At 37.4% G+C, this 22864-nt stretch overlaps 3 protein-coding genes across 3 annotated transcripts; all 3 read left to right on the top strand.

Moving 5' to 3' along the window:
* Nucleotides 1-17920: 17920 nt before the first annotated feature.
* On the top strand, nt 17921-19127 carry LOC110907406 (wall-associated receptor kinase-like 6). Its single transcript, XM_022152395.2, has 2 exons — nt 17921-17939; nt 18095-19127. Exons 1-2 carry the CDS (start codon nt 17921-17923, stop codon nt 18970-18972), a joined length of 897 nt encoding a protein of 298 aa, XP_022008087.1. The 3' UTR covers nt 18973-19127.
* A 161-nt stretch (nt 19128-19288) lies between these two features.
* Nucleotides 19289-19711, top strand: LOC118486556 (wall-associated receptor kinase-like 9). The gene has a single exon (XM_035983086.1). The coding sequence runs from the start codon at nt 19289-19291 to the stop codon at nt 19709-19711; it is 423 nt and encodes a 140-aa protein (XP_035838979.1).
* Nucleotides 19333-20486, top strand: LOC110905916 (wall-associated receptor kinase-like 1). The gene has a single exon (XM_035983274.1). It carries the CDS (start codon nt 19781-19783, stop codon nt 20438-20440), a length of 660 nt encoding a protein of 219 aa, XP_035839167.1. The 5' UTR covers nt 19333-19780; the 3' UTR covers nt 20441-20486.
* The last annotated feature ends 2378 nt before the right edge of the window (nt 20487-22864 follow it).

Genomic DNA, 22864 nt, shown 5'->3' with positions numbered 1-22864 from the left:
GATTGTTGATCACTTATTGAGGTCGAATGCAATATGTACACGTATGTATAGTATCATGGAAGATCTAGACTTGCGTCCCCGTTATTTTTTGGTAAAAGATATAACCATGATACCCAGATGATAAGCAGCATAAAGACCGAATATCTCTGAACCTCGACAATCTATCAAACGAAATTTCGGTACTAAGACCATATGCCAATGAATGGTTCCCACCTAGTCTTCAGTCGATTTAAGATTTATATCGCCCTACACACTTTAAAATGATTGTGAGCCTACCGATACATCTTATATAGAGCTGCTTAAACATTTTTCATTTTGCATTTCAGTTTAAAGAGGTTTAGACAGACCACTGATGTGCTTTCATTTTCTCTTTTTCTCGCCAGGAAACTCATTTTTGATTTTCTATTGTTTTTGTGTTTTTGAAATTTTTCGATTTTTTTGGATTTTTAAAATTTGGATTTACTCCCCCTAAAATCAACAAACTATGATAAATTTTAAAAACACAAAGGTATTTACAAAAACGATTTTCCGATGATGGTTAAATCATTTTTTACCTCAATGCCGTTTACCAAAAATTAATTTAATCATACATGATTTATCGAAGAGTGAATTTCAAGTTTTGTCCTTTATCTTTAGGCCACTTTGCAAGTTTTGTCCTTTATGTTTAAATTTGACGAGTTTTGTCCTTTATGTTTAAAAATCAAGCATGTTTTGTCCTTTATGCTTGATTTTTAAGGACAAAACGTGCTTGATTTTTTAAACATAAAGGACAAAACATGTTTGATTTTTAAACATAAAGGGTAAAACGTGCTTGATTTTTAAACATAAAGGACAAAACTTGCAAAGTGGCCTAAAGATAAAGGACAAAACTTGAAATTCACTCTTTATCGAATTTTGGAAAAATGAGTTGGCACGTCGGTAAGCGGTGCGGACCATGACAACATTGACGAGTTTCATAGTGAAACAATCACGTGTGAGGTGATATTTGAGTTCAACGTGTCAGGCCAAAGAGTGCTGTACGAGATACTAATTCAAAAAGTAGCTTAAATATCGACAAGTATAGGAGAGATTAGAAATTCAAAACCGTATCCTGCAACTGCTTGATGCATTGCAATGAATCTGAGTGCTCTCCCAAACTGGATATCCACCCGGTGTGGACTTCAAAGATGATTTTTGGTAGCTACTGAGAAATCTCTTCACAGCAACAAGATCATAAACCTCCATGTCCGGCTGGTCTTCCACATTGCACCAACGAAGGTCTTTGTCTTTATCTTTGAGAAGTAGTGTGCGGTTGTTCAATCCACGCCAAGGCATCCGCACACCCGGTTGGTTTGTTCAACAACACATTTTCTTCAATCACACCGCGAAGAAATGTATACTGCACGTTCATTTTGTTGATTGTGAACTTCAGACGTGCTGCACGTGCGTACATTTTGATTTGAATCTATCCTAGGGACCCGATCAAAGCCTTTAACAATCACACTTTGAAATGATTTTTCATTTTGTCGAAGTTATCACTTTCTTTCAACAGACAACTCTGTCTTCTTTTCTTTTTCTCTCCATCAAAGGCAACAATTTCTTCTGTCGCCTATCTTGTGCAAGGACGTTCCACTATCAACAATCTTATGACTATCGAAAGTTCCTCCTGGAACATCCTACACACTCACTCAGAGATTAGTTGGAGAGGGGGACCCAAGCCTTCATAGACTTGGGTTGCCCCTGAGAATCAAGAAATGTAATTTCAATTTCCTGATGATTTTCAAACACAACACCTCCCCCTGAACTTTCACCCGATTTAGGTCTCCAAGCTTGTTTCCGTTTACCAGATTGTGTATTATGTACAATTTCTGGTTTTAATGGTTGTGACAAACTAGGTTTCCTTTTAACCGTTTTGACTTCAGATTTTAAAGCCTTTTCAACAGCTTTAGCTTTGATGTTATGACGTCGTTGTTTCGTTTCTTGTTCCTTAACAGTTCTTTTATCATGTTTTGGAGAAACAGGACGACGTTGTGAGTGACCTTGTTCAGAAGGGGTTCTTTCAACAAAATTTGGTTTGGGCGAGTTTGTGCAGTCTTTAATGATGTGCCCAAACTTCCCACATTTGAAACAAGTTCTCCTTTCAACAAACTTAGGAGAATTTGATCGACTAGCAGATGTGGAACCTGTAGAACCTGAGGTACTTGCTCTTTCATCACACCCGTTTGTGTGGTGGGTGTAATTGTTATCGCTATTACGTTTCAAAATCTTGACTTGTTGTACAAAATCGGTGTTTGATTTGTTTTCAAAAGTCTCAATTTTATCCGTACCCTTTGATGCTACAAATTTGACATTACTGTTTTTCTTCTGATAACGAGCTCCTTTTGTTTCAAATTTTGATTTAGAAACGTTAGGCCTTTGAGCTCGTTGAACTGGTTGTTTGTGTCACGGCTCCCCGACCCACCCTGGACGGAGTCGGGGCCCGCGAGGCAGTTCCCGTGGTATTTAATTTATGCGGCAACGGAAGTCTTTTTACAACAGGATCTTTTCACCGTAAAATGCTCGTTTAATATATTACACCAAGTTTAAGGGATAAATCCCATAATTTACAATAAGTTGATTTCACACAGAAATCTTTATTTTTCAAAACACGTTTTATTGGTTTATTTACACTGAGCCACTTCTCTGAGCTTGATAGTGCTTTACTGCACTTTTCTTGGATCACACAGATCACCTGAAACATGTTTGAAAAAGGTTTTGTCAGCGGGGAAATACTGAGTGAATCATTCTGTTTTCTAAAACGACCCGTTAGTTATAATTTACAGTATTAAGAGCGATTACAATGTTTCTATCAACCAATTATCAAGAATGGGTATTTGTCACTCGATTCATTTCTGTGACTGTGGTCATACCACTATTGGGTCCCGTTGCCCTAATAGTGATGGTGTACTCACACAGAGTAATAATAACTCACATAGAGTAATATTCACTCACATAGAGTGATAATAACAGTAATGTGCACAATACCCCACATACCAGCTGTAATTTGGTGATTACAAAGACTTAATCCCTGTAATTATAACCTTGAAAATAATTTGAGGTATTGTAATACTTACTCACAAACTGTGAGAAAACAATTTAAAAAGGAGAATAACTCACATTGCAGATTAACGAGCAATAGATATAAGCCTACTGATTAGCCTTGATTACACCTAGTTTAACACAATGCACACACAGACAGGTTAGTAACTAATACAGCAGTTACGTCAATTCACGAGATTAAACCTTCACAACGATTAATCAGTGCAATACTCGATAATTCAATCAGATTCACAACGAATAACAGAGCATAGTCCGAATTCGAACAGCACTCTAATATTCAAGTCGAAATCACGACGAATAATCAAAGTACAAGCTCAATTGAGCAGCACCCGGACTATCGTTGGATAGTTATAATCGATCGGACGTTGAATCGTAATAGCGATCGAGTTATTACCCTGATTGCGGCAGCGTTTCGATAATTGTGTGTGTGTGTTGGACTGTTTCTGTGATAACTTGATCTACGTAACTCGGATTTACGTCGTTCCAAAGACAGAATTCAAGTCCCAACCCCCTCTATTTATACCCGAAATTTGACACCGTCGCGTAGCGCGAGGGGTACCCCCTATAGGCGTCGCGCTACGCGAGTGGTAACCTATGTTCATAGGGTAGCTACGTGTGTAACTAGGCTTGCTGTGTTGACAGTTTTATCAAATTCGATTTTGATTGAAAGTTATGAAGATAATCGTTGGCTAGGGTTTATCCCCCCCTGAGTTTTAGGGGCCCTGATCCTGATTCCGATTGTTCTGGAAATTTTAGGGTTAGTGCAGAATTACTTGGGTTTCTTAATTAGGGTTTCCTTAATAGCTAATTACCATCCTAATTATGGATTTTAGTGACAGTTGTTACATCCTCCCCACCTTAAGAAAAATCTCGTCCTCGAGATTTACTGGAATAGATGAGGGTACTTTCGCTTCATTTCCGATTCCAGTTCCCAAGTGTATTCTGGTCCTCTCTTGGATTCCCATTTGACTTTTACTAGCACTAGTCGTTTGTGCTTGAGAAACTTGACTTTTCTATCTTCGATCTGTAGTGGTTTCTCTATAAACTTTAATTTTTCGTTCACCTCTACATCTTGAAGAGGTACTACCAGGGATTCGTCTGCTAAACATTTCTTGAGATTGGATACATGAAATACATCATGTACTCCAGCCAATTCTTCTGGTAGTTGTAAACGATAAGCAACTGGTCCGATTCGTTGAATCACTGGGAATGGTCCAACGTACCTTGGACTTAGCTTTCCTTTCTTTCCGAATCGTACTACTCCTTTCCAAGGAGAAACTTTTAAAAGTACTTTATCTCCTACTTGAAATTCTAAAGGCTTACGACGATTGTCTGCATAGCTCTTTTGACGATCTCGAGCCGTTTTCAATCTTTCCTTAATCTGAGTTATCTTGTCAGTAGTTTCTTGTACAATTTCAGGACCTGATAATTGACTTTCTCCGATTTCTGCCTAACATACTGGAGTTCTGCACTTACGTCCGTATAGTGCTTCAAATGGTGCAGCTTCGATGCTTGAATGATAACTATTGTTATAGGAGAATTCAATTAATGGCAAATGGCTATCCCAATTACCACCAAAGTCAATTACACATGCTCGGAGCATGTCCTCTAGAGTTTGTATTGTCCTTTCACTCTGTCCGTCTGTTTGTGGATGATAAGCAGTACTTAGATTTAGTCGAGTTCCCATTGCTTTCTGAAAACTTGTCCAGAAATGAGATGTAAAACGACTATCTCTATCCGATACGATGGAGAGCGGGACTCCATGTAGGGATACTACCTCGTCCACGTAGAGTTGTGCTAACCTTTCCATGCTAAAGGTTTCTTTCATTGGTAGGAAATGAGCTGACTTGGTTAATCGGTCTACGATTACCCAAATCGCATCATTACCTCTTTTGGTTTTGGGTAACTTTGTAACAAAGTCCATTGTTATAAGTTCCCATTTCCATACAGGCATTTCTAATTGTTGTAGTAGTCCTGAAGGTTTCTGGTGTTCAGCTTTAACTTGTGAACAAGTTAAACATTTGGATACGTATTCGGCTATATCCTTTTTCATTCCTATCCACCAGAAATTATTTCTTAAATCTTGGTACATCTTATTATTTCCTGGGTGCATGGTATACCTAGATTTATGAGCTTCTTCTAAGATCTTATTTCTTAATTCTCCTTGCTTAGGTACCCAAATTCGCTTCTTATGGAATTTCCAAATTCCATCATTTCCTTGTTCTAATTCTTTTAGGTAACCTTTCATTTCTTCAGCATCGTCTTGGATTGCTGTTTTCTGAACTTCTTTAATTTGTGCCATTAAATCTACTTGTAGATTTAACCTCAGGGCACGGACTCGTTTCTGTTTCTCATGGTACTTACGACTTAAGGCATCTGCAACTACATTTGCCTTTCCTTCGTGATATTGGATATCACAGTCGTAATCACTTAGCATCTCCATCCATCTTCTTTGCCTCATGTTTAATTCTTTTTGCCCAAATATATATGTTAAACTTTTATGATCTGTATAAACAGTAAACTTATTTCCATACAGATAATGTCTCCATATCTTAAGGGCAAAAATTATGGCTCCTAATTCTAGATCATGAGTCGTATAATTTTCTTCGTGCTTTTTCAGTTGTCTAGAAGCATACGCAATTACCTTCTTGCGTTGCATCAACACACATCCATAGCCTAATTTTGAAGCATCACAATATACTTCAAAATCTTCTGTTCCTTCGGGTAAAGCTAAGATTGGTGCATTCGTCAACCTATGCTTTAAAATCTTAAAGGCTTCTTCTTGTCTAGGTCCCCATTCAAACTTAGTAGCTTTACAGGTTAACTTAGTTAATGGTACGGCTATTTTAGAAAAATCTTTGATAAATCGTCTATAGTATCCAGCTAAGCCTAGAAAACTTCTTATTTCCATAGCTGTTTGTGGAACTTTCCACTTCGTAATTGCGTCTATCTTAGCAGGATCTACATGGATACCTTCGTGATTTACCACATGACCTAAGAATTGTACTTCTTGTAGCCAAAATTCACATTTCGAGAATTTGGCATAAAGCCTTTCTTTTCTTAACAAAGTTAAGAGAACATGTAAATGCTCACAATGTTCTTTTTGGCTTTTGGAGTAAATAAGTATATCGTCAATGAAAACGATCACAAATTTATCCAAGTATGGTTTACAGATTCGATTCATCATGTCCATGAATGCTGCTGGGGCATTCGTTAATCCAAAGGGCATGACTGTAAACTCATAATGACCATACCTAGTTCTGAAAGCAGTTTTAGGTATGTCTTCTTCTTGTACCTTCAACTGATGATATCCAGATCTTAAATCTATCTTAGAGAAATACCTAGCTCCTTGCAATTGATCAAAAAGATCATCAATCCTAGGTAGTGGGTATCGATTCTTAATCGTAACCTTATTCAATTCTCTATAATCGATACACATTCTCATCGATCCATCTTTCTTTTTCACAAACAGTACTGGTGCACCCCAAGGGGATGAACTAGGTTGTATGAATCCTTTGCTTAATAATTCATCTAATTGCTTTTTCAATTCTAGCATTTCGGTAGGTGCTAATCTATATGGTGCTTTAGCTATTGGTGCAGTACCTGGAATTAAATGAATTCTAAACTCTACTTCTCTATCAGGTGGTAATCCAGGTAATTCTTCTGGAAAAACGTCTGGGTATTCTGACACTACCGGGATGTCCTGAAGTTCCTTATCCTTAGTGTTAATGATTACTGAAATCATATACACCATTTCCTGTTTTCTTGAATAACTAGCCAATTTCATTACTGAGATAAATTTCAGTGGCTTTCGAGGTTTATCTCCAGTAATTAAAATTACTTCTCCTGTAGGTGTTTGAATTTCTACAGCATTTTTGTCACATAGGATTCGTGCATGGTTGGCTATTAACCAATCCATTCCTAATACTACATCGAATCCTGCTAAATTCATTGGTAACAAATTTGCAGAAAACTTATGGCCTAATAATTCTATTTTTCCTTCTTGCCAGATTTTATCTATTTTTACAGAATTTCCTTCTGCGGTTTCTACTGTGAAGTTTTGCCTAAGAGTGGTTAATGGTAACTTAAGATCTTGGCAAAATAAAGTATTTATAAAACTTTGGTTCGCACCAGAGTCAAATAATACTTTTGCAAATACGTTGTGAACTAAGAACGTACCAGCTATCACATTTGGAATGAGTTCGGCCTCTTGAGTGGTCAGCTGGAATGCTCGCGCATTTCTTTTGGTTGTTCCTTCAGCTGGTTTGGCTTGGTTAACTACAGGTTTAGCTAGCTTAGGACGTTCAGATTGAAAATGACCTCTTTCTCTGCAATTATAACAAATTTTTGTTTTCTTCCTGCAGTCTTCTTCCCTATGTCCTTTCATTTTGCAAAAATTGCAAACCATGTTGCATTGTCCATAATGCTTCTTTTTGCAAATTTTGCAGAAAGGAGATGAGGAGGATTGCCCGGTTCCTTTTTTCTTGAGATTACCCACACGAAATCCTTGGGTAATCTTTTGAGCTAATTCCTTCTTGCGATCTTCTTCTCTTGTGCGTACCAATTCATCTGTTAGGGTATTAGCTAATTCTACCGCATCGTCAATGGTACGAGGTCTCGCAGCTTTAACGATGTTTCGGATTTCACTAATTAAACCCCAGATGTAACGAGAAATAAGTACCGGTTCTGGCGAAGCCAGTGATGGTACTACCCTTGCGTATTCAAAGAATGTCGAAGTATATCCCCGACAATCTACTCCTAGCATACGATGACTTAGGAACTTGTTTGCCATTTGTTCCTTCTCGTATTCGGGACAGAATTTTCTTTCTACCAAACTCTTAAATTCTTCCCAACCTATGGCGTAGGCTATCCTTCTTCCTTTTGCCTGGAGGACCGTGTTCCACCATTCGAGTGCTCCTTCTTTGAACAGATTTGATGCATACATCACTTGATCCTCTTTGGCACATTTGCTTATTGCAATTACTGCCTCGGTTTTCTCTAACCAACGCAGTGTTGCAGTTGCCCCTTCGTTACCTGCAAATTCAGCGGGTTTGCAAGCAAGAAATTCCTTGTAAGTGCAACCAGGCGTTGCAGCTTTCATTCTTTTAGGGAGTGGGGCCTGTTGCGGATCATGATCGTCATGATTGCCGCCTCCATTTATGCTGTTACTGCCGTTATCTTCTGGAATACGTTTACTAGAAATTAATTGTGGTTCGGCAGGTTTCTGAACAGCAGCTACAATTTCTGGAATAGCATGAGCTATCCCTTGGGCGATAAAGTGCTCGATATCTTGTCGAGTTATATATTGATCTTCCTGTTCTTGCTCAGATTGATTTACTTCATTAATTGGTTCATTGTTGGCGTTTTCCATCTGCTAATTTGGTAAACTTATTAGGGTCTAACTTATCAATGACAAAATTCACATAGATACACATAGATTATCACAACATACGAATATAACCAAAATTGTTGATTTCTCGACTTTTACTTTGTTATGTTAGATTGTATATGCATTCATACACACCGTATCTTACAGAGTTTTATTGCCCATTTTACAGAATTTTAAGTTACTATCATACAATATGGCTTTCTGTGGTTTAACTGACGGTTCTAGTAACGATGCTCCCTCTCATCGTACTTCCAAGTTAGATGCTCTCCCATTTCCCTGATCCTATTACTTGTACCTATCAGTTCTTCACCGAACTGACGAAGTTCAGCTAGGTTTTCATTACTCATGGGAGGATTTGGGAGTGGTTCTGGGTCAAATTGTGGAAGGAAGCTATAAGGACTATTAACTATATTTTGGAATTGCCAGTCATTAGTCCACCATTCCTCCATTTGGCCTAATGGTCTGGTATGAACTAGTGGGTCTGGAATAGCTGGTCCTAGGTTTAGTGGGAATTGAACTGTAGCCGGGTAAGAAAAGAGATTATCGTTGATAGGTTCTAAAACATCACAATTTTCCAGTAGGCGATCTATTTCGTCCTGGAACGTAATTTCCTCAGACTGTTTAGAGCTTTCGCCAATCTCTATTCCCTTTTGTTTCAGATCTATTCCTATTTCCTTTTCGGGTGATTTCAAACCTTCTCCAGTTTCTATTTCCTTTCCCTTGTTCATGATCACAGGATTTTCTATTTTAGGGAGTCTCCTAGTGGCAGGTTTCCTACGGCGCACTTTCCTCCACCCTACGTATCTTCTCTTCTTTTTAGGTTTGGCTTTTTCCAGCGGTGGAGCTTTGAATTCCACAGGTTCTTCTATGTCAGCAATGTAACCAGTAAAGTCGTGAGAGACTTCGATAGGCACTGGATATAAGTTGAGATTCTGGAATGCTTCCGACATCTCATTCATGCTGCATAGTATATATGCAAAATGCAATGTTAAAACTTTGGAACAAAGTTTAACAAACAAACACTGAAGTTTTATTGCATATTACTTTTTGTACAGAAATAACGGAAATAAACACACTGGAATTTTATTTATTTACGGGATTGTGATTTTTCTTACTAGCCCCAACTTATTGGATATTTAGAGATTAGTATTTTCTGCTACAATAGCTAGCATATAGAGATTTGCCCATTTCCCGTCTATTTTATCTTCCCAAGGTGCACTATTACCCAACTCTTGGACTTCTGGGTTACACCTAACTCTCTTGGTTCGGGGTTTCTTTGTCTCCTGACTCTTTTTAAGTATCGAATCCCTTTTCTCTGGGGAAAGTGGATTCTCATAGTTTGCCTTGCGGACAAAGATTCCTTCTTCTAGGTTTACTGGGTTTCTAGAAGAAGATGCCACATCTAGTTTGTGGTAGAAAGCAGACAGCTTTTGCTTACCCATACTGTAACTAAAAATAGCCAGTTAATAAAACATATAATCACCGAATAATAATTAGTAAAATTAAGCATTTTTCCAAATGCTTAATTTAGGCTTAATCAGTGGCTCGATCAGTGGCTCAATTTAATTATTAGCTCTGATACCACCTTCGCTGTCACGGCTCCCCGACCCACCCTGGACGGAGTCGGGGCCCGCGAGGCAGTTCCCGTGGTATTTAATTTATGCGGCAGCGGAAGTCTTTTTACAACAGGATCTTTTCACCGTAAAATGCTCGTTTAATATATTACACCAAGTTTAAGGGATAAATCCCATAATTTACAATAAGTTGATTTCACACAGAAATCTTTATTTTTCAAAACACGTTTTATTGGTTTATTTACACTGAGCCACTTCTCTGAGCTTGATAGTGCTTTACTGCACTTTTCTTGGATCACACAGATCACCTGAAACATGTTTGAAAAAGGTTTTGTCAGCGGGGAAATACTGAGTGAATCATTCTGTTTTCTAAAACGACCCGTTAGTTATAATTTACAGTATTAAGAGCGATTACAATGTTTCTATCAACCAATTATCAAGAATGGGTATTTGTCACTCGATTCATTTCTGTGACTGTGGTCATACCACTATTGGGTCCCGTTGCCCTAATAGTGACGGTGTACTCACACAGAGTAATAATAACTCACATAGAGTAATATTCACTCACATAGAGTGATAATAACAGTAATATGCACAATACCCCACATACCAGCTGTAATTTGGTGATTACAAAGACTTAATCCCTGTAATTATAACCTTGAAAATAATTTGAGGTATTGTAATACTTACTCACAAACTGTGAGAAAACAATTTAAAAAGGAGAATGACTCACATGCAGATTAACGAGCAATAGATATAAGCCTACTGATTAGCCTTGATTACACCTAGTTTAACACAATGCACACACAGACAGGTTAGTAACTAATACAGCAGTTACGTCAATTCACGAGATTAAACCTTCACAACGATTAATCAGTGCAATACTCGATAATTCAATCGGATTCACAACGAATAACATAGCATAGTCCGAATTCGAACAGCACTCTAATATTCAAGTCGAAATCACGACGAATAATCAAAGTACAAGCTCAATTGAGCAGCACCCGGACTATCGTTGGATAGTTATAATCGATCGGACGTTAAATCGTAATAGCGATCGAGTTATTACCCTGATTGCGGCAGCGTTTCGATAATTGTGTGTGTGTGTTGGACTGTTTCTGTGATAACTTGATCTACGTAACTCGGATTTACGTCGTTCCAAAGACAGAATTCAAGTCCCAACCCCCTCTATTTATACCCGAAATTTGACACCGTCGCGTAGCGCGAGGGGTACCCCCTATAGGCGTCGCGCTACGCGAGTGGTAACCTATGTTCATAGGGTAGCTACGTGTGTAACTAGGCTTGCTGTGTTGACAGTTTTATCAAATTCGATTTTGATTGAAAGTTATGAAGATAATCGTTGGCTAGGGTTTATCCCCCCCTGAGTTTTAGGGGCCCTGATCCTGATTCCGATTGTTCTGGAAATTTTAGGGTTAGTGCAGAATTACTTGGGTTTCTTAATTAGGGTTTCCTTAATAGCTAATTACCATCCTAATTATGGATTTTAGTGACAGTTGTTACAGTTTGCCCTTAGCAGCAATAGGTTGTTGTTTTGTCGGTGATTTTTGATTTCTGAATTGTTTCCTGATTTCAGCTTTTGGAATTGGATCACATTGTGTTACCACAACTCCGGGGATGGTCTTTCCCAAAAATTTATTCGTGTTGTCTTCAAAAACTTTATCAATCAAAGATGGATTGACATTCTTAATTGGAAAATCATTGTCCGAATAAATTTTAGCATCACCGACCAAAGTATACAACACGTTATTGCTCTTAACAGCAAACACACATTCTTTGTCATCCTTGACATTCTTGACAGGATCTATCACTTGCTTGGCAACAGGTTGCACAGTAGGAGTAGGAGGATCACACAGAATATGATTCTCAACTAGAATTTCTACTCCTTTCGTCTCATCAAGTGATTCATCCTGGTCACTTACATCTGATTCATCATCTGAAGAATCATAGTCCTCAATGGTTTGAGGACTTTGATTTGAAGCACATGATGACTTTTCTTTGTTATCAGATGAGCTCTCCGATGAATTGTCCGGTTTGAACCCTAGGCCAGTAGTAACTTCCTCATAATCAAGAGGCACACTGGGTTCATACCGAGGCATATCCTCTTCATCGGGCATTTTGGTATAGTTGTGTCTCAAAGGGGGTGGACACGCCTTATACCCTACGCCTTTCACGTTCCCTTTCAGTTGTTGAACGTCAATTATGTGATCGAGCACAAATCGGGAGTTAGAATAACTCTCCAATTTTTGCTTGATAGCATCATGCTCGCATATGGCAATGGCTAGTTCCTTTTTGGTTTCCTCAACGATGTTAATGTAATCGTTAATACTAACTTGTTCATGATAAACAACTTTGTTCACTTCGGAAACACTTTTCTTTAAGGTTTCAATTACAGATTTAAATTCCTTTTCGTTTCTAACTAAAGCCATATTTGCCTCTTTGCACTTTGACAGTTCAATAACCAAACTCTGATTGTGACTATGAACCATTTCAGATTCACGTTTCAATTCATCACATTTATGTTTCATATCAGCACAATGACTACATATGCTAGGAGTTTCAGATTTTACATGACTTGTAGAAGCTGAGACATTAGCCATAAAGGCAGTCTGAGAAGAGAAAGATCCATCTTCAGTGAGAATCTTCTCCATTTCTTCTGATGTAGCATCAGCTTTCTTGATTAAGTCAGATTTTTGATATTTCATCTCCTTGGCACCATTCGACAAACTATCACCTTCAGAATCAGTTTTTTCATTCAAATTCGATTCTTCCTCCGAACTGCCACTGTATCCCGAACTATCATCTTTTCCTGAAGATTCACCATCATTGACATTCTTGACAATTTCAACGTAAAACGCAGTTCTTGTTTGATCACTGTTTCCCAACTGTATGGGTGGACCACAATCGACACTTGGATCAAATTGAGGTTGTGTTGTGGAAACTTGGGCTTGTGGTTGGGTTATGGATTACGACATATAAGCACTTTGATTCCACTGTGGTTGGGCTTGATTGAACTGTGGAAATGGATATGAGCTTGTGTTGGACACAAACGCTGTTTGAAGCTTCGGTTGCTGAATAGAACTAGCTGAAGGACCAAAACCAGATAAATACATTTCTGTGTTTTGAGTAGGTGCAAACCTTTTAGCTTTCCGAATTTCCTCTTCGTTCTTGTGCTCCAACTTCTGAATGAATTAATAGATATTAACATTGACAACATCTAAAACGCCCATATGCTTTAAAAGCTCAATGAATGGGCCCCACTTTGGAGGTAGAGCATCAGCAAACCGTGCTACCATTTCCTGTTGAGATGCAAGAACACCAAAATAATACATTTCAGTCATCAAATGATAATAACGAGTAGTTATATCATTTAGGGTTTCATTCTCTAAGAAATGAAATGATTCGAACTTCTTCTTCAACAGATCATGACGTGTCTTTCTAGTAGCTGCATTTCCTTCTCCTCTCGCTACCAATGCATCCCATAACTCTTTCGTGGTCTTATAATAGGAGAACTGATGGTAGATGTCTTTGTGAAGTGCTTGAGTGAGAATAGCATATGCCTTCTTCTCCAGATCATATGCATTTTTGTCGTTTTCAGGCATATTAGTAAAACCGGCTGAAGTTGATGCTGCTACTTCGAGGGCAGGGTTGCATGCATTGATGAAACATGTCCAAAGTTCGCTGCTTTGCCCTTGAACGTATGTGTGGAAACGACCCTTCCATGATGGATAGTCGTTCATGTGATTCAACTTTGGCGGCCGATTGTTGCTACCCGTCTCACTCTCACTAAGCAATAGACTTTGTATGCTCTGGTTTTGATTCGACACCAATGCCCATTGACTTGCACTTATTGACTGTTGTTGTCGAGGTATGGTACTCGCTAAATATTCGGCCATCGAAGTCGGTTTTTGAACTTGTTGTGAGTCCGTACTCCAATCCCACGGACTTGTACAACTCATATTTGATGTATGAATGGAAACCCTGGTCACACACAGCTGATAATCTTAATCAGCCGACAACCTTATAAATTTTGCGAACACCAACTTCTAACAAATTTTGTTTATCTAGACCAATTATCACGAAGCCCCAACTTCTAATTCTTTTGATGCACTCAGATGGGCTTTAAAGAAAATAATAACCCACTATCAGATATATGTCTCTCTTTGAAAGTGCCCACACCTTGATAAAAACACTTTATAAACCACTTATAAAAATCAGCCCAATGTCCACTTTAAATTGTTGAGCCCACACGAAGAATATAGGCCTAAATCACTACAAAAATAAATCTGAAAGGCCCAAAAAGAAATAGTTAATGTCTGGCCCAAGCACACGAAAAACTTAGATGGCCTTTAACTTTTCAGCCGACAATATGTATAGCTGTCAAACATCAAACCAAAATTTGGTTTCCTTTCCCAACTCTGTTCTCTCTTATCTCTTCGATACAAGTATCCAGAAGTCAAACAATCCTCAACAACCCTTCTCTACTTATCTCTTCGATAACCAGCAACAGTAGATGGAACCAAAACACCAGAAAAAGATACAATGATCGGCGAAACAGATGTTGATGTGATTCAGATCCGACGAAACTGGATGATGTGTGATGATCGACGAAACAAATGATGAAAGTTATGCGACGAAACTGAAATGTATAATTTAGTTCGACGAAACTGGTTGGTTTAATTATGTTGACGAAACTCAAATAATTGATCGGCGAAACTGTAATGATGTTGATCGACGAAACGACATGGATCATTAATGTCGACGAAACACTATGATTGAAACTTCGACGAAACAGATGATTATTTTAAAACCACGAAACAGATCATAGTTGTCGACGAAAATGATAATGAACAACGAAACTGATTGTGAAACTTGGATGACGAAACTGGTTTGTGTGCGATGAAATGGAATTCTGACGAGGTCTAAAGTTCAATGGTTGGTTTTGACGAAATCAAATGGAGTTACGAAATCTGAATTTAATATGATTTGTAGGTTAATGAAGTTGGTGAAATCTGAATATGTGTGTGATATACTTTAACTTGATTGGACCAACAGGGGACATCAACCCATGCAATCTGATAAAAAAAATCGACCCAGCACATGCAATTAATTATCCATATATAAGATGAAAGTGGATAATTTGGCCCAATCAGAATGTATTTGAAAGTGGATTTTTGTTTGGCCCAATCAAAAAGAACTTTGTGTATGGCAAAACTGATTGAAGATGATATCGACGAAGGTGAATATGATTTAAATCCTGGTCAACGAAAATGAATTGTGTCTTTGTTGTCGACGAAACACAATGATGACTTGATTGATTTGTATTGCGACGAAACTCAAAGAGTATGTGCTGCGACGAAACCGAATGTAATACCAGGCGACTTTGAGAAACGACGAAAAGGAAATTGAATGATGTTTTAATGTGCGACGAAACTGATGTGTGAATGGATAAGGTTTGGGAGTTGGTGAGTTTGGTGAGATTTTTCAAAGAAAACTTATCCTTTTCTGACAAAGGACACAATTTTTCAAACTTTCAGCATGTCTATCTTACCAAACCGTATGGTGACACAATATTTTAATAACCAAACCTTTTATCCTTTAATTTAAATTCATCAACAACTTAAACAGTAAATTCACCAAAGATCAAAAAGGTGAAATATGAAGAACAACTTGAAGTTTACTGAAGAACAAGATGAATGTTTGAAGATTCCGGTCACCGAATAATTTTCCGAAACCCGAAAATGCACAAAACTTTTACTAAAAACCCGGTGTATCACAAGAACAATCAATTTAACAAGGTTTTTGATAAAACTTTTGGCAAAATAACAAGGTTTTCACTGATTTTAGCCACTTTTTCAGAAAATATATGAATTTTTCAAGAACAACTCGATAAAAACCGAAACTTGTTTGGTTTTAAACAAGGATTAGAGCCAAATCTCTGATACCAATTGTAGGTCCCGTTTTTCCGGTGGATCGATAACGAAAACCTATCCTTATTTATCACAAACACGGTAACGGGTGCGGAATCCCCGTGACGGTGCAAACCAAACAAAGTGTAAAATAAGAACACGCGTAACCAAAAGATTCAATATCTATTTATTAGGGATGAGAACGGATACAAACATATACAAACAATGTTTACAGACTCTCTCTCAAAGTCTCACACAGCTCTCGTCTCATCCAAGTTTCACACAGAAACTATGAGAGCTATTTATACTAAAACAGACACAGACTATGACGAAACACAAAGGACTCGGCGAAACACGTTTGGGCCAGAGATTGGGCCTGAAGAAGCCCAACAGGCGACGAAACAGGGACAACCCACGTCGAAACACCCTAGTCGACGAAACACATGACAAAACTAGTACATACAGATTGAATATTTTCACTAATTTTCAACTACATGACAAAACTAGTGATATCATCATGACATCATCATGTGATGATGTCATGATGATGTGTCATCGGGAAATGTCGCGGCTCTCCGTGCTTCGCGTGTCGAACTCTGGGGCGCACGACGGAGGAATGTCGTGACGTCGGGCTTGAGCCGGACCTAACCGAGGCGAAACCAAGTCGAACCGAGCCGAGTCGAACCGAGCCGAGTCGCGTCCACACAAAGTGTATCAACATTTTTAAAAACTTTTTTTAACCTTTTTAAACAATTCGTTTTTTTAACTCGTTAATTTTAAAAGTGTTTCTTTCTAAACCATTCCTTTTAGAACTGTTTTTGAAATCGTTTATTTTTGAAACTTTGAATTCAGTTTACTTATATTCGTTAGGGAAAAAGAACTTAAGAAAACGAAAGATTTAAAAAATCAAAGAAATTTAAAAACGATCGATTTTAAATGAACGAGTGGTTTAAAAAACGAAGATTAAAAACAGGACGTTTATAAAAAAAACAAAACCTTAAAAAAATAAGTTAAGAAGTGTAAGGTACTAAAAGACAAAAACGAATTTAATAAACGAGAGGTTAAAAAAATAATGAATTTTGAATAAACAAACGGTCCAAAGAAATAGAAGATTTGAAAAAGAAATAAGCCATTCTAAATTTTTTTTTGAGAAATGAACGATCCTTTGCAAACTTTTTATTAGAATGTATCTTTTTTCAAATCTTACATTCTTTTTTTCATACACGTCGTTTTGTAGTATTTTAAAAAATGAATGACTTAAAAAGTGAGATGTTTAAAAATTTTTAAAAAATAAATGATTTTAAAAAGAATGGTATAAAATGAAGCGTTTAAAGAAATTTAAAAGACAAACGACTTTAAAAAGAAGATTTTAAAAACCAACGGTTTAAAAAGGAACAATTTAAAAAATGATAGATGGTTTAAACAAAATGTAAAAAAAAAAAAAAATTATTTTTTAAAATGATTTTTATAAAAACAAACAGTTAATGAAAATACATATTTATCTGTATATTTAAAACGTATTTTGTTAAATAATAATCGTGAAAATAACGAAATAATAAAAAAAAAAACTTGAGTAACTACATTAGTAATCTCTTAAATATTAAAAGAACTTTGTAATTATCAAAAACAACCCCTAAGGTATATAATGACTTAATTAACCTTACACTTAACTGCAAATAAGTAAAAAAGTGAGTGTTAAAGGTCAAAACCATTATAAAATACAATCCTGATAAGTTAAAATGTTACTTTTTAAGTGAAATGATAAAACCATGGTCAAAGTAAACCATGATAAAATACAATCCTGATAAGTTAAAATGTTACTTTTTAAGTGAAATGATAAAACCATGGTCAAAGTAAACCATGATAAAATACAATCCTGATAAGTGAAATGTTACTCCTTCATTAAATTGTGACAAAAAGAAGCGTCTCATTTGGTTGAGACAAAGTCAACCATGGTCAAAGTAAACTGTGGTATAATTTTCTTCGTTTAATAAGTGAAATTACACCGCATCTTCGTTGATCTATAATGTTAAATCTTCTTAAGGTTTCTGCTATGATCAATCCTTTATGTAACAAAAATATGAAGCAAATTCAAGTTTTTTATATACTTATCTTGATTTTTACAGCAAAATCATCAGCAGAATATTATCCTGATGATTATGCCAAGAAAGGATGCAACGTTACATGTGGGAACGTGTCGATTCCATACCCTTTTGGGATCGGAGCAACTTGTTCGGTCAACAAATGGTACGTTATTGATTGCAACTCCTCCATACCTTATCTCTCTGCATTCAACAACATGGAGGTGTTGGGTGTAAGCTTGGAAGAACAAACGGTCACTGTTAACGTCCCAGTAATCTCTCGTTGCCGGAGTTCGGCCCCGAATAGCAATCACATCCCAAGCATCGACCTTGGTGAGAGTCCCTTTGTTGTTTCTGCATCACATAACATACTCACTGTTGAGGGGTGTGGTTATGCTGCTATCTTGGGTTATAAGGGACAACTGATCACTGGATGTTCAACTATTTGCGCTAATAACACTACCAATGAAAGTGGTTTTTGTTTTGGGCTTGGTTGTTGCCAAAATACGATTCCCTACAGTTTAAAGTCATACAGTGTGGATCTTACTGGCTTGAAAATGCTGGGTGAAGATGGAACTTGTGGGTCTGCCTTCTTGGGTGACGAACAATGGTTCCCATCACAGTCTATCCTTCCGTACCACCATCTCAAGACGAGGAATACCTCTTCTTTTCCAATAGCACTTAAATGGTTCCTAACAGAAAACGATTTCAATGAAAGTTTAAATTGTTGGGAACGACAGAGTAATGAGTTTGGTGTTGGACTGACTTTGGATGATGGTAGTTACATTCCTCTAAGAAAGTGCAACTGTGGTATCGGGCGAGAAGGAAACCCCTACTTGCACTATCAGTGCGAAGGTATGCAAATTTGTATTCTTTTGGCCTTTAGTATCAAGAAATTTACCCATTATACTATGTGGTATTAGAATCTCGAGCTTGTAGAACATGCCGGAAATCTGAAGGGATTTGTCACTATGAACAACAATTTTTTGATGATATTGATAAGCCCTGGTTGTTTAGTTGTGAGCCTAAAGTATATTACACTCAAATTTTCAGAAGCAGCAGCAAATCACCACTAGGTGTTATTCTAGGTAAGCAATATGTCATTACCAAAGACAAGTTTCTCAATACAATCTATTTGCTCAAATTTGTTGTGGTTCATTACTACTTAAATATATCTATTTAGATTCACGAGTTGATTATTCTGCATGTATTTGCCTCTTTTCAGGTGTTAGTATTTGCATGGGATTGCTTTTCCTTGCAAAATTCATCTATGAAATGCACAAACTAATAAAGAAAACAATAGCCAAGAGACAGAAAGAAAAGTTTTTTAAACACAATGGAGGTCTACTTCTTAAACAACAAGAAGCAACTAAAGATGGTCTAGTTGATAAAACCATACTTTTCACCTCCAAGGAGTTGGAAACAGCTACCGACCATTTTAACGAGAATAGAATCCTTGGGCGAGGAGGTCAAGGTACGGTGTATAAAGGCATGCTGGCGGATGGAAGGATTGTAGCAGTTAAGAAAGCAAAGATTGTTGACGAAAGCCAGTTAGAGGTATTCATCAATGAGGTTGTGATTCTGGCACAAGTCAATCATAGGAATGTGGTTCAGCTATTGGGATGTTGCCTAGAGACTGAGGTTCCTCTACTTGTCTCTTAGTTCGTCCCAAAAGGCACCTTGTATGATTATATTCAAGATGATACCGGTTTGTTACCATTCTCGTTGAACATGAGATTGCAAATTGCTGCTGAAGTTGCAGGAGCAGTTTCTTATTTACATTCAGAGACTCCCATTCCAATATACCACAGGGACATCAAGACCACAAATGTACTTTTGGATGAAAAGTACAGAGCCAAGGTTTCAGATTTTGGAACATCAAGGTTGGTGTCATTAGATCAAACTCACTTAACTACCTTAGTCAAAGGGACATTTGGTTACTTTGATCCAGAGTACTTCCAGTCGAGTCAGTTCACCGAGAAAAGTGACGTGTATAGTTTTGGAGTTGTTTTGCTCGAACTTTTTACAAGAGAGAAGCCAATTTCTTTAACAAGATTTGGTGAACACAGAAATTTAGCTACATACTTCATATTCTCCATGGATGAAGGCCGTGCTATGTCTATATTTGACCCAGTGGTTGTAAACGAGGATTCGAAGGGCCTGGTCTTGGAAATAGCCAACTTGGCAATGCGCTGTTTGAATTCCAACGGGAAACATAGGCCGACAATGAAAGAGGTAGCCATGGAGTTAGAAGGCATGCGAATGTCGCATGTGCCTGCTACAGTTCAAACTAGTTTTGGACACGCTAATCATAATGAAGATAGACCGATATTTACATATGACGAGTCAACACCTACAACACTGAGTTTGAATGACAGCATCAATGAGTAACTGGACACGTTATGTTTTATGTTGGTGTTGAATTATTAAGTCTTGATTTCTCCAAGTTTTCTATTTTTGTTAAATTAGTTGTATGTGAAGGCTAAAGAAATATATATATGTTCTTTACTCTTCTATGTTTTGCATTTCAGTTCTGTTTTGAACAGTAGAAGTTTCATGTACCTGAATAATGTTTGGTTAATTGTTAATTAACAACTTAACAAAAGTGGCCAATCTTTTGTGTGTAACGTTTGTTAGAATATATAAACTATACTTTTATGTTATTATGTTATATTATAATCTTAGATATTAATTATATCGAATTAGGAGGAAAGTCGAACCGTTATTCCTTACGGTTACGTCGGTTCAGTTTTAGGGTTATATATACCCTTCTCATGTAAACATAATCCACACTTTTGGTTGTATCTTATTACGGTAGTCAATAAAACGGTTCCTTCCTTCGATCTCTGCATATCATATGATCCTAATGTTCTTCGGATTCTGTTGTTGATTTCCAACATAGTGGTATCAGAGCATCAGGAAACGATCCTAGGGATTTCGAAACGCTGCGCAAACCGGAATATCAAGAACAATCAATGAAAGAAAGACGATTCAACACAAGATTGTTGAAGAGGAACGATTCCAAACGCTAAATCAAATTTCAATCCAGGGAGGAACAGACACTAGTGAGCGATAACGGAAGAACATCCAAGATACGGTTGTGGTTTAAAGAGATCGAAGGAAGAGATAGGAAAACACGGTAACAAAATCAGTTTTTTATTGATCACTCGTATGGTAAAGAAATCAGATATGCAGGGAATTTAGATCAAACGATCAACCAATAGTCAATCTATCAGAAAAGAATTAAGAATTTATGAAAACGACCCAGAATTAGTGTCGAAGAAACAAGAATGAAAATATGTCATCGCAGGGAAGAAGTAAAACTCAAATATGAGAAAGAAATTAATGCGACGGAAGCGATGCATATCGAAATAAAGGAACAAGAACTCGAAAAATCATATCAATATTCAGAGCGTGGTTACAGAGATGCATAGCATTAAGTAAAAGACGACTCCGCATGGTGTTGAGTAGAAGATGACTCCGCATGGCGTTGAGTAAAAGATGACTCTGCATGACGTTGAGTAGAAGAGAGACTCCACGTAGCGTTGAGATTAAGAATGCTTTAATGTAACAGTAAGCAAAAGAATTGCTCCGACTATTCAAGAGATGAAACAATCGGCCGACTATGAGAAAAATGAAACAGAGGAATTCATCGCAGAAAAGGAATTAGGAAACGGGATTAATTTGATTCATATATGACACCGAGTTTATACTCTCATATATGGAAAAAGGAATTAATCGGATTCATATATGACACCGAGTTCATACTCTCATATATGAATGGAAATAATACGAACGAAACAGAAAAGAGACAGGAGCGATGATGAAGATAAATACGGAAGAACAAACAAGAGACGGTGATAGGCGGGGCCGAGATAGGGACAGATCTGTTGACAGCGGAACGGAACAGAAGTGATAATGAAGATGGTAACGATAGGAGAAGAAAAGACCAAGCAATAATAAGAACAAGATGAAGAGGATGAAAATCTGCATGGTATGAAGGGGCTTACGTTCAGAAGTCCAGTTGCAAATGACAATGTAATTTGCCACAAAACAACGTTATAGAGACCGGTTTCGGCACCAGTTTGCAACAATCTTCACCTGTTGCAACGCAAGAAGTGACCGGAGAGGATGGTTTCATTGATGGGATTATGCAGAAATCAAACATATTCATCACAACCTATGGTTCAGGAAGAAACAAAAGAATGAAGACTTCAACTCAATCCTAAACTAGTTACATAAAAGTCTAGTTTAAGGGAGGATGTTAGAATATATAAACTATACTTTTATGTTATTATGTTATATTATAATCTTAGATATTAATTATATTGAATTAGGAGGAAAGTCGAACCGTTATTCCTTACGGTTACGTCGGTTCAGTTTTAGGGTTATATATACCCTTCTCATGTAAACATAATCGACACTTTTGGTTGTATCTTATTACGGTAGTCAATAAAACGGTTCCTTCCTTCAATCTCTGCATATCATATGTTCCTAATGTTCTTCGGATTCTGTTCTTGATTTCCAACAACGTTTTGCTTTTGACCTCCAGGCTTGATGTTGTTGACCCACTGATGACTTCATGGGCCAACTGTCATTGTCATGTTGCGAACTAAGGCTATAGGGTGTGGTTATGACCCTCTTGACCACCATGACCCTCCATGTTAGTGCCATGTAACTAATCTTTAATCCACCATCCAAAACCACTACCCTAAGGGTATGGTCATGACCCAAACCATTAGCCCCTTATTTATTATCTTTGTCAAAACAAAAAGGAAAGGATTTGTTGAAAAATGGAAAGGAGGACCATGGTTG

This window comes from Helianthus annuus, chromosome 14 (genome assembly GCF_002127325.2).
Source record: "Helianthus annuus cultivar XRQ/B chromosome 14, HanXRQr2.0-SUNRISE, whole genome shotgun sequence".
In the NCBI taxonomy this organism is placed as follows: Eukaryota; Viridiplantae; Streptophyta; class Magnoliopsida; order Asterales; family Asteraceae; genus Helianthus; species Helianthus annuus.
The sequence above is the reverse complement of the archived record's forward strand: the minus strand, read 5'-3'. Positions and strand labels throughout refer to the sequence as shown.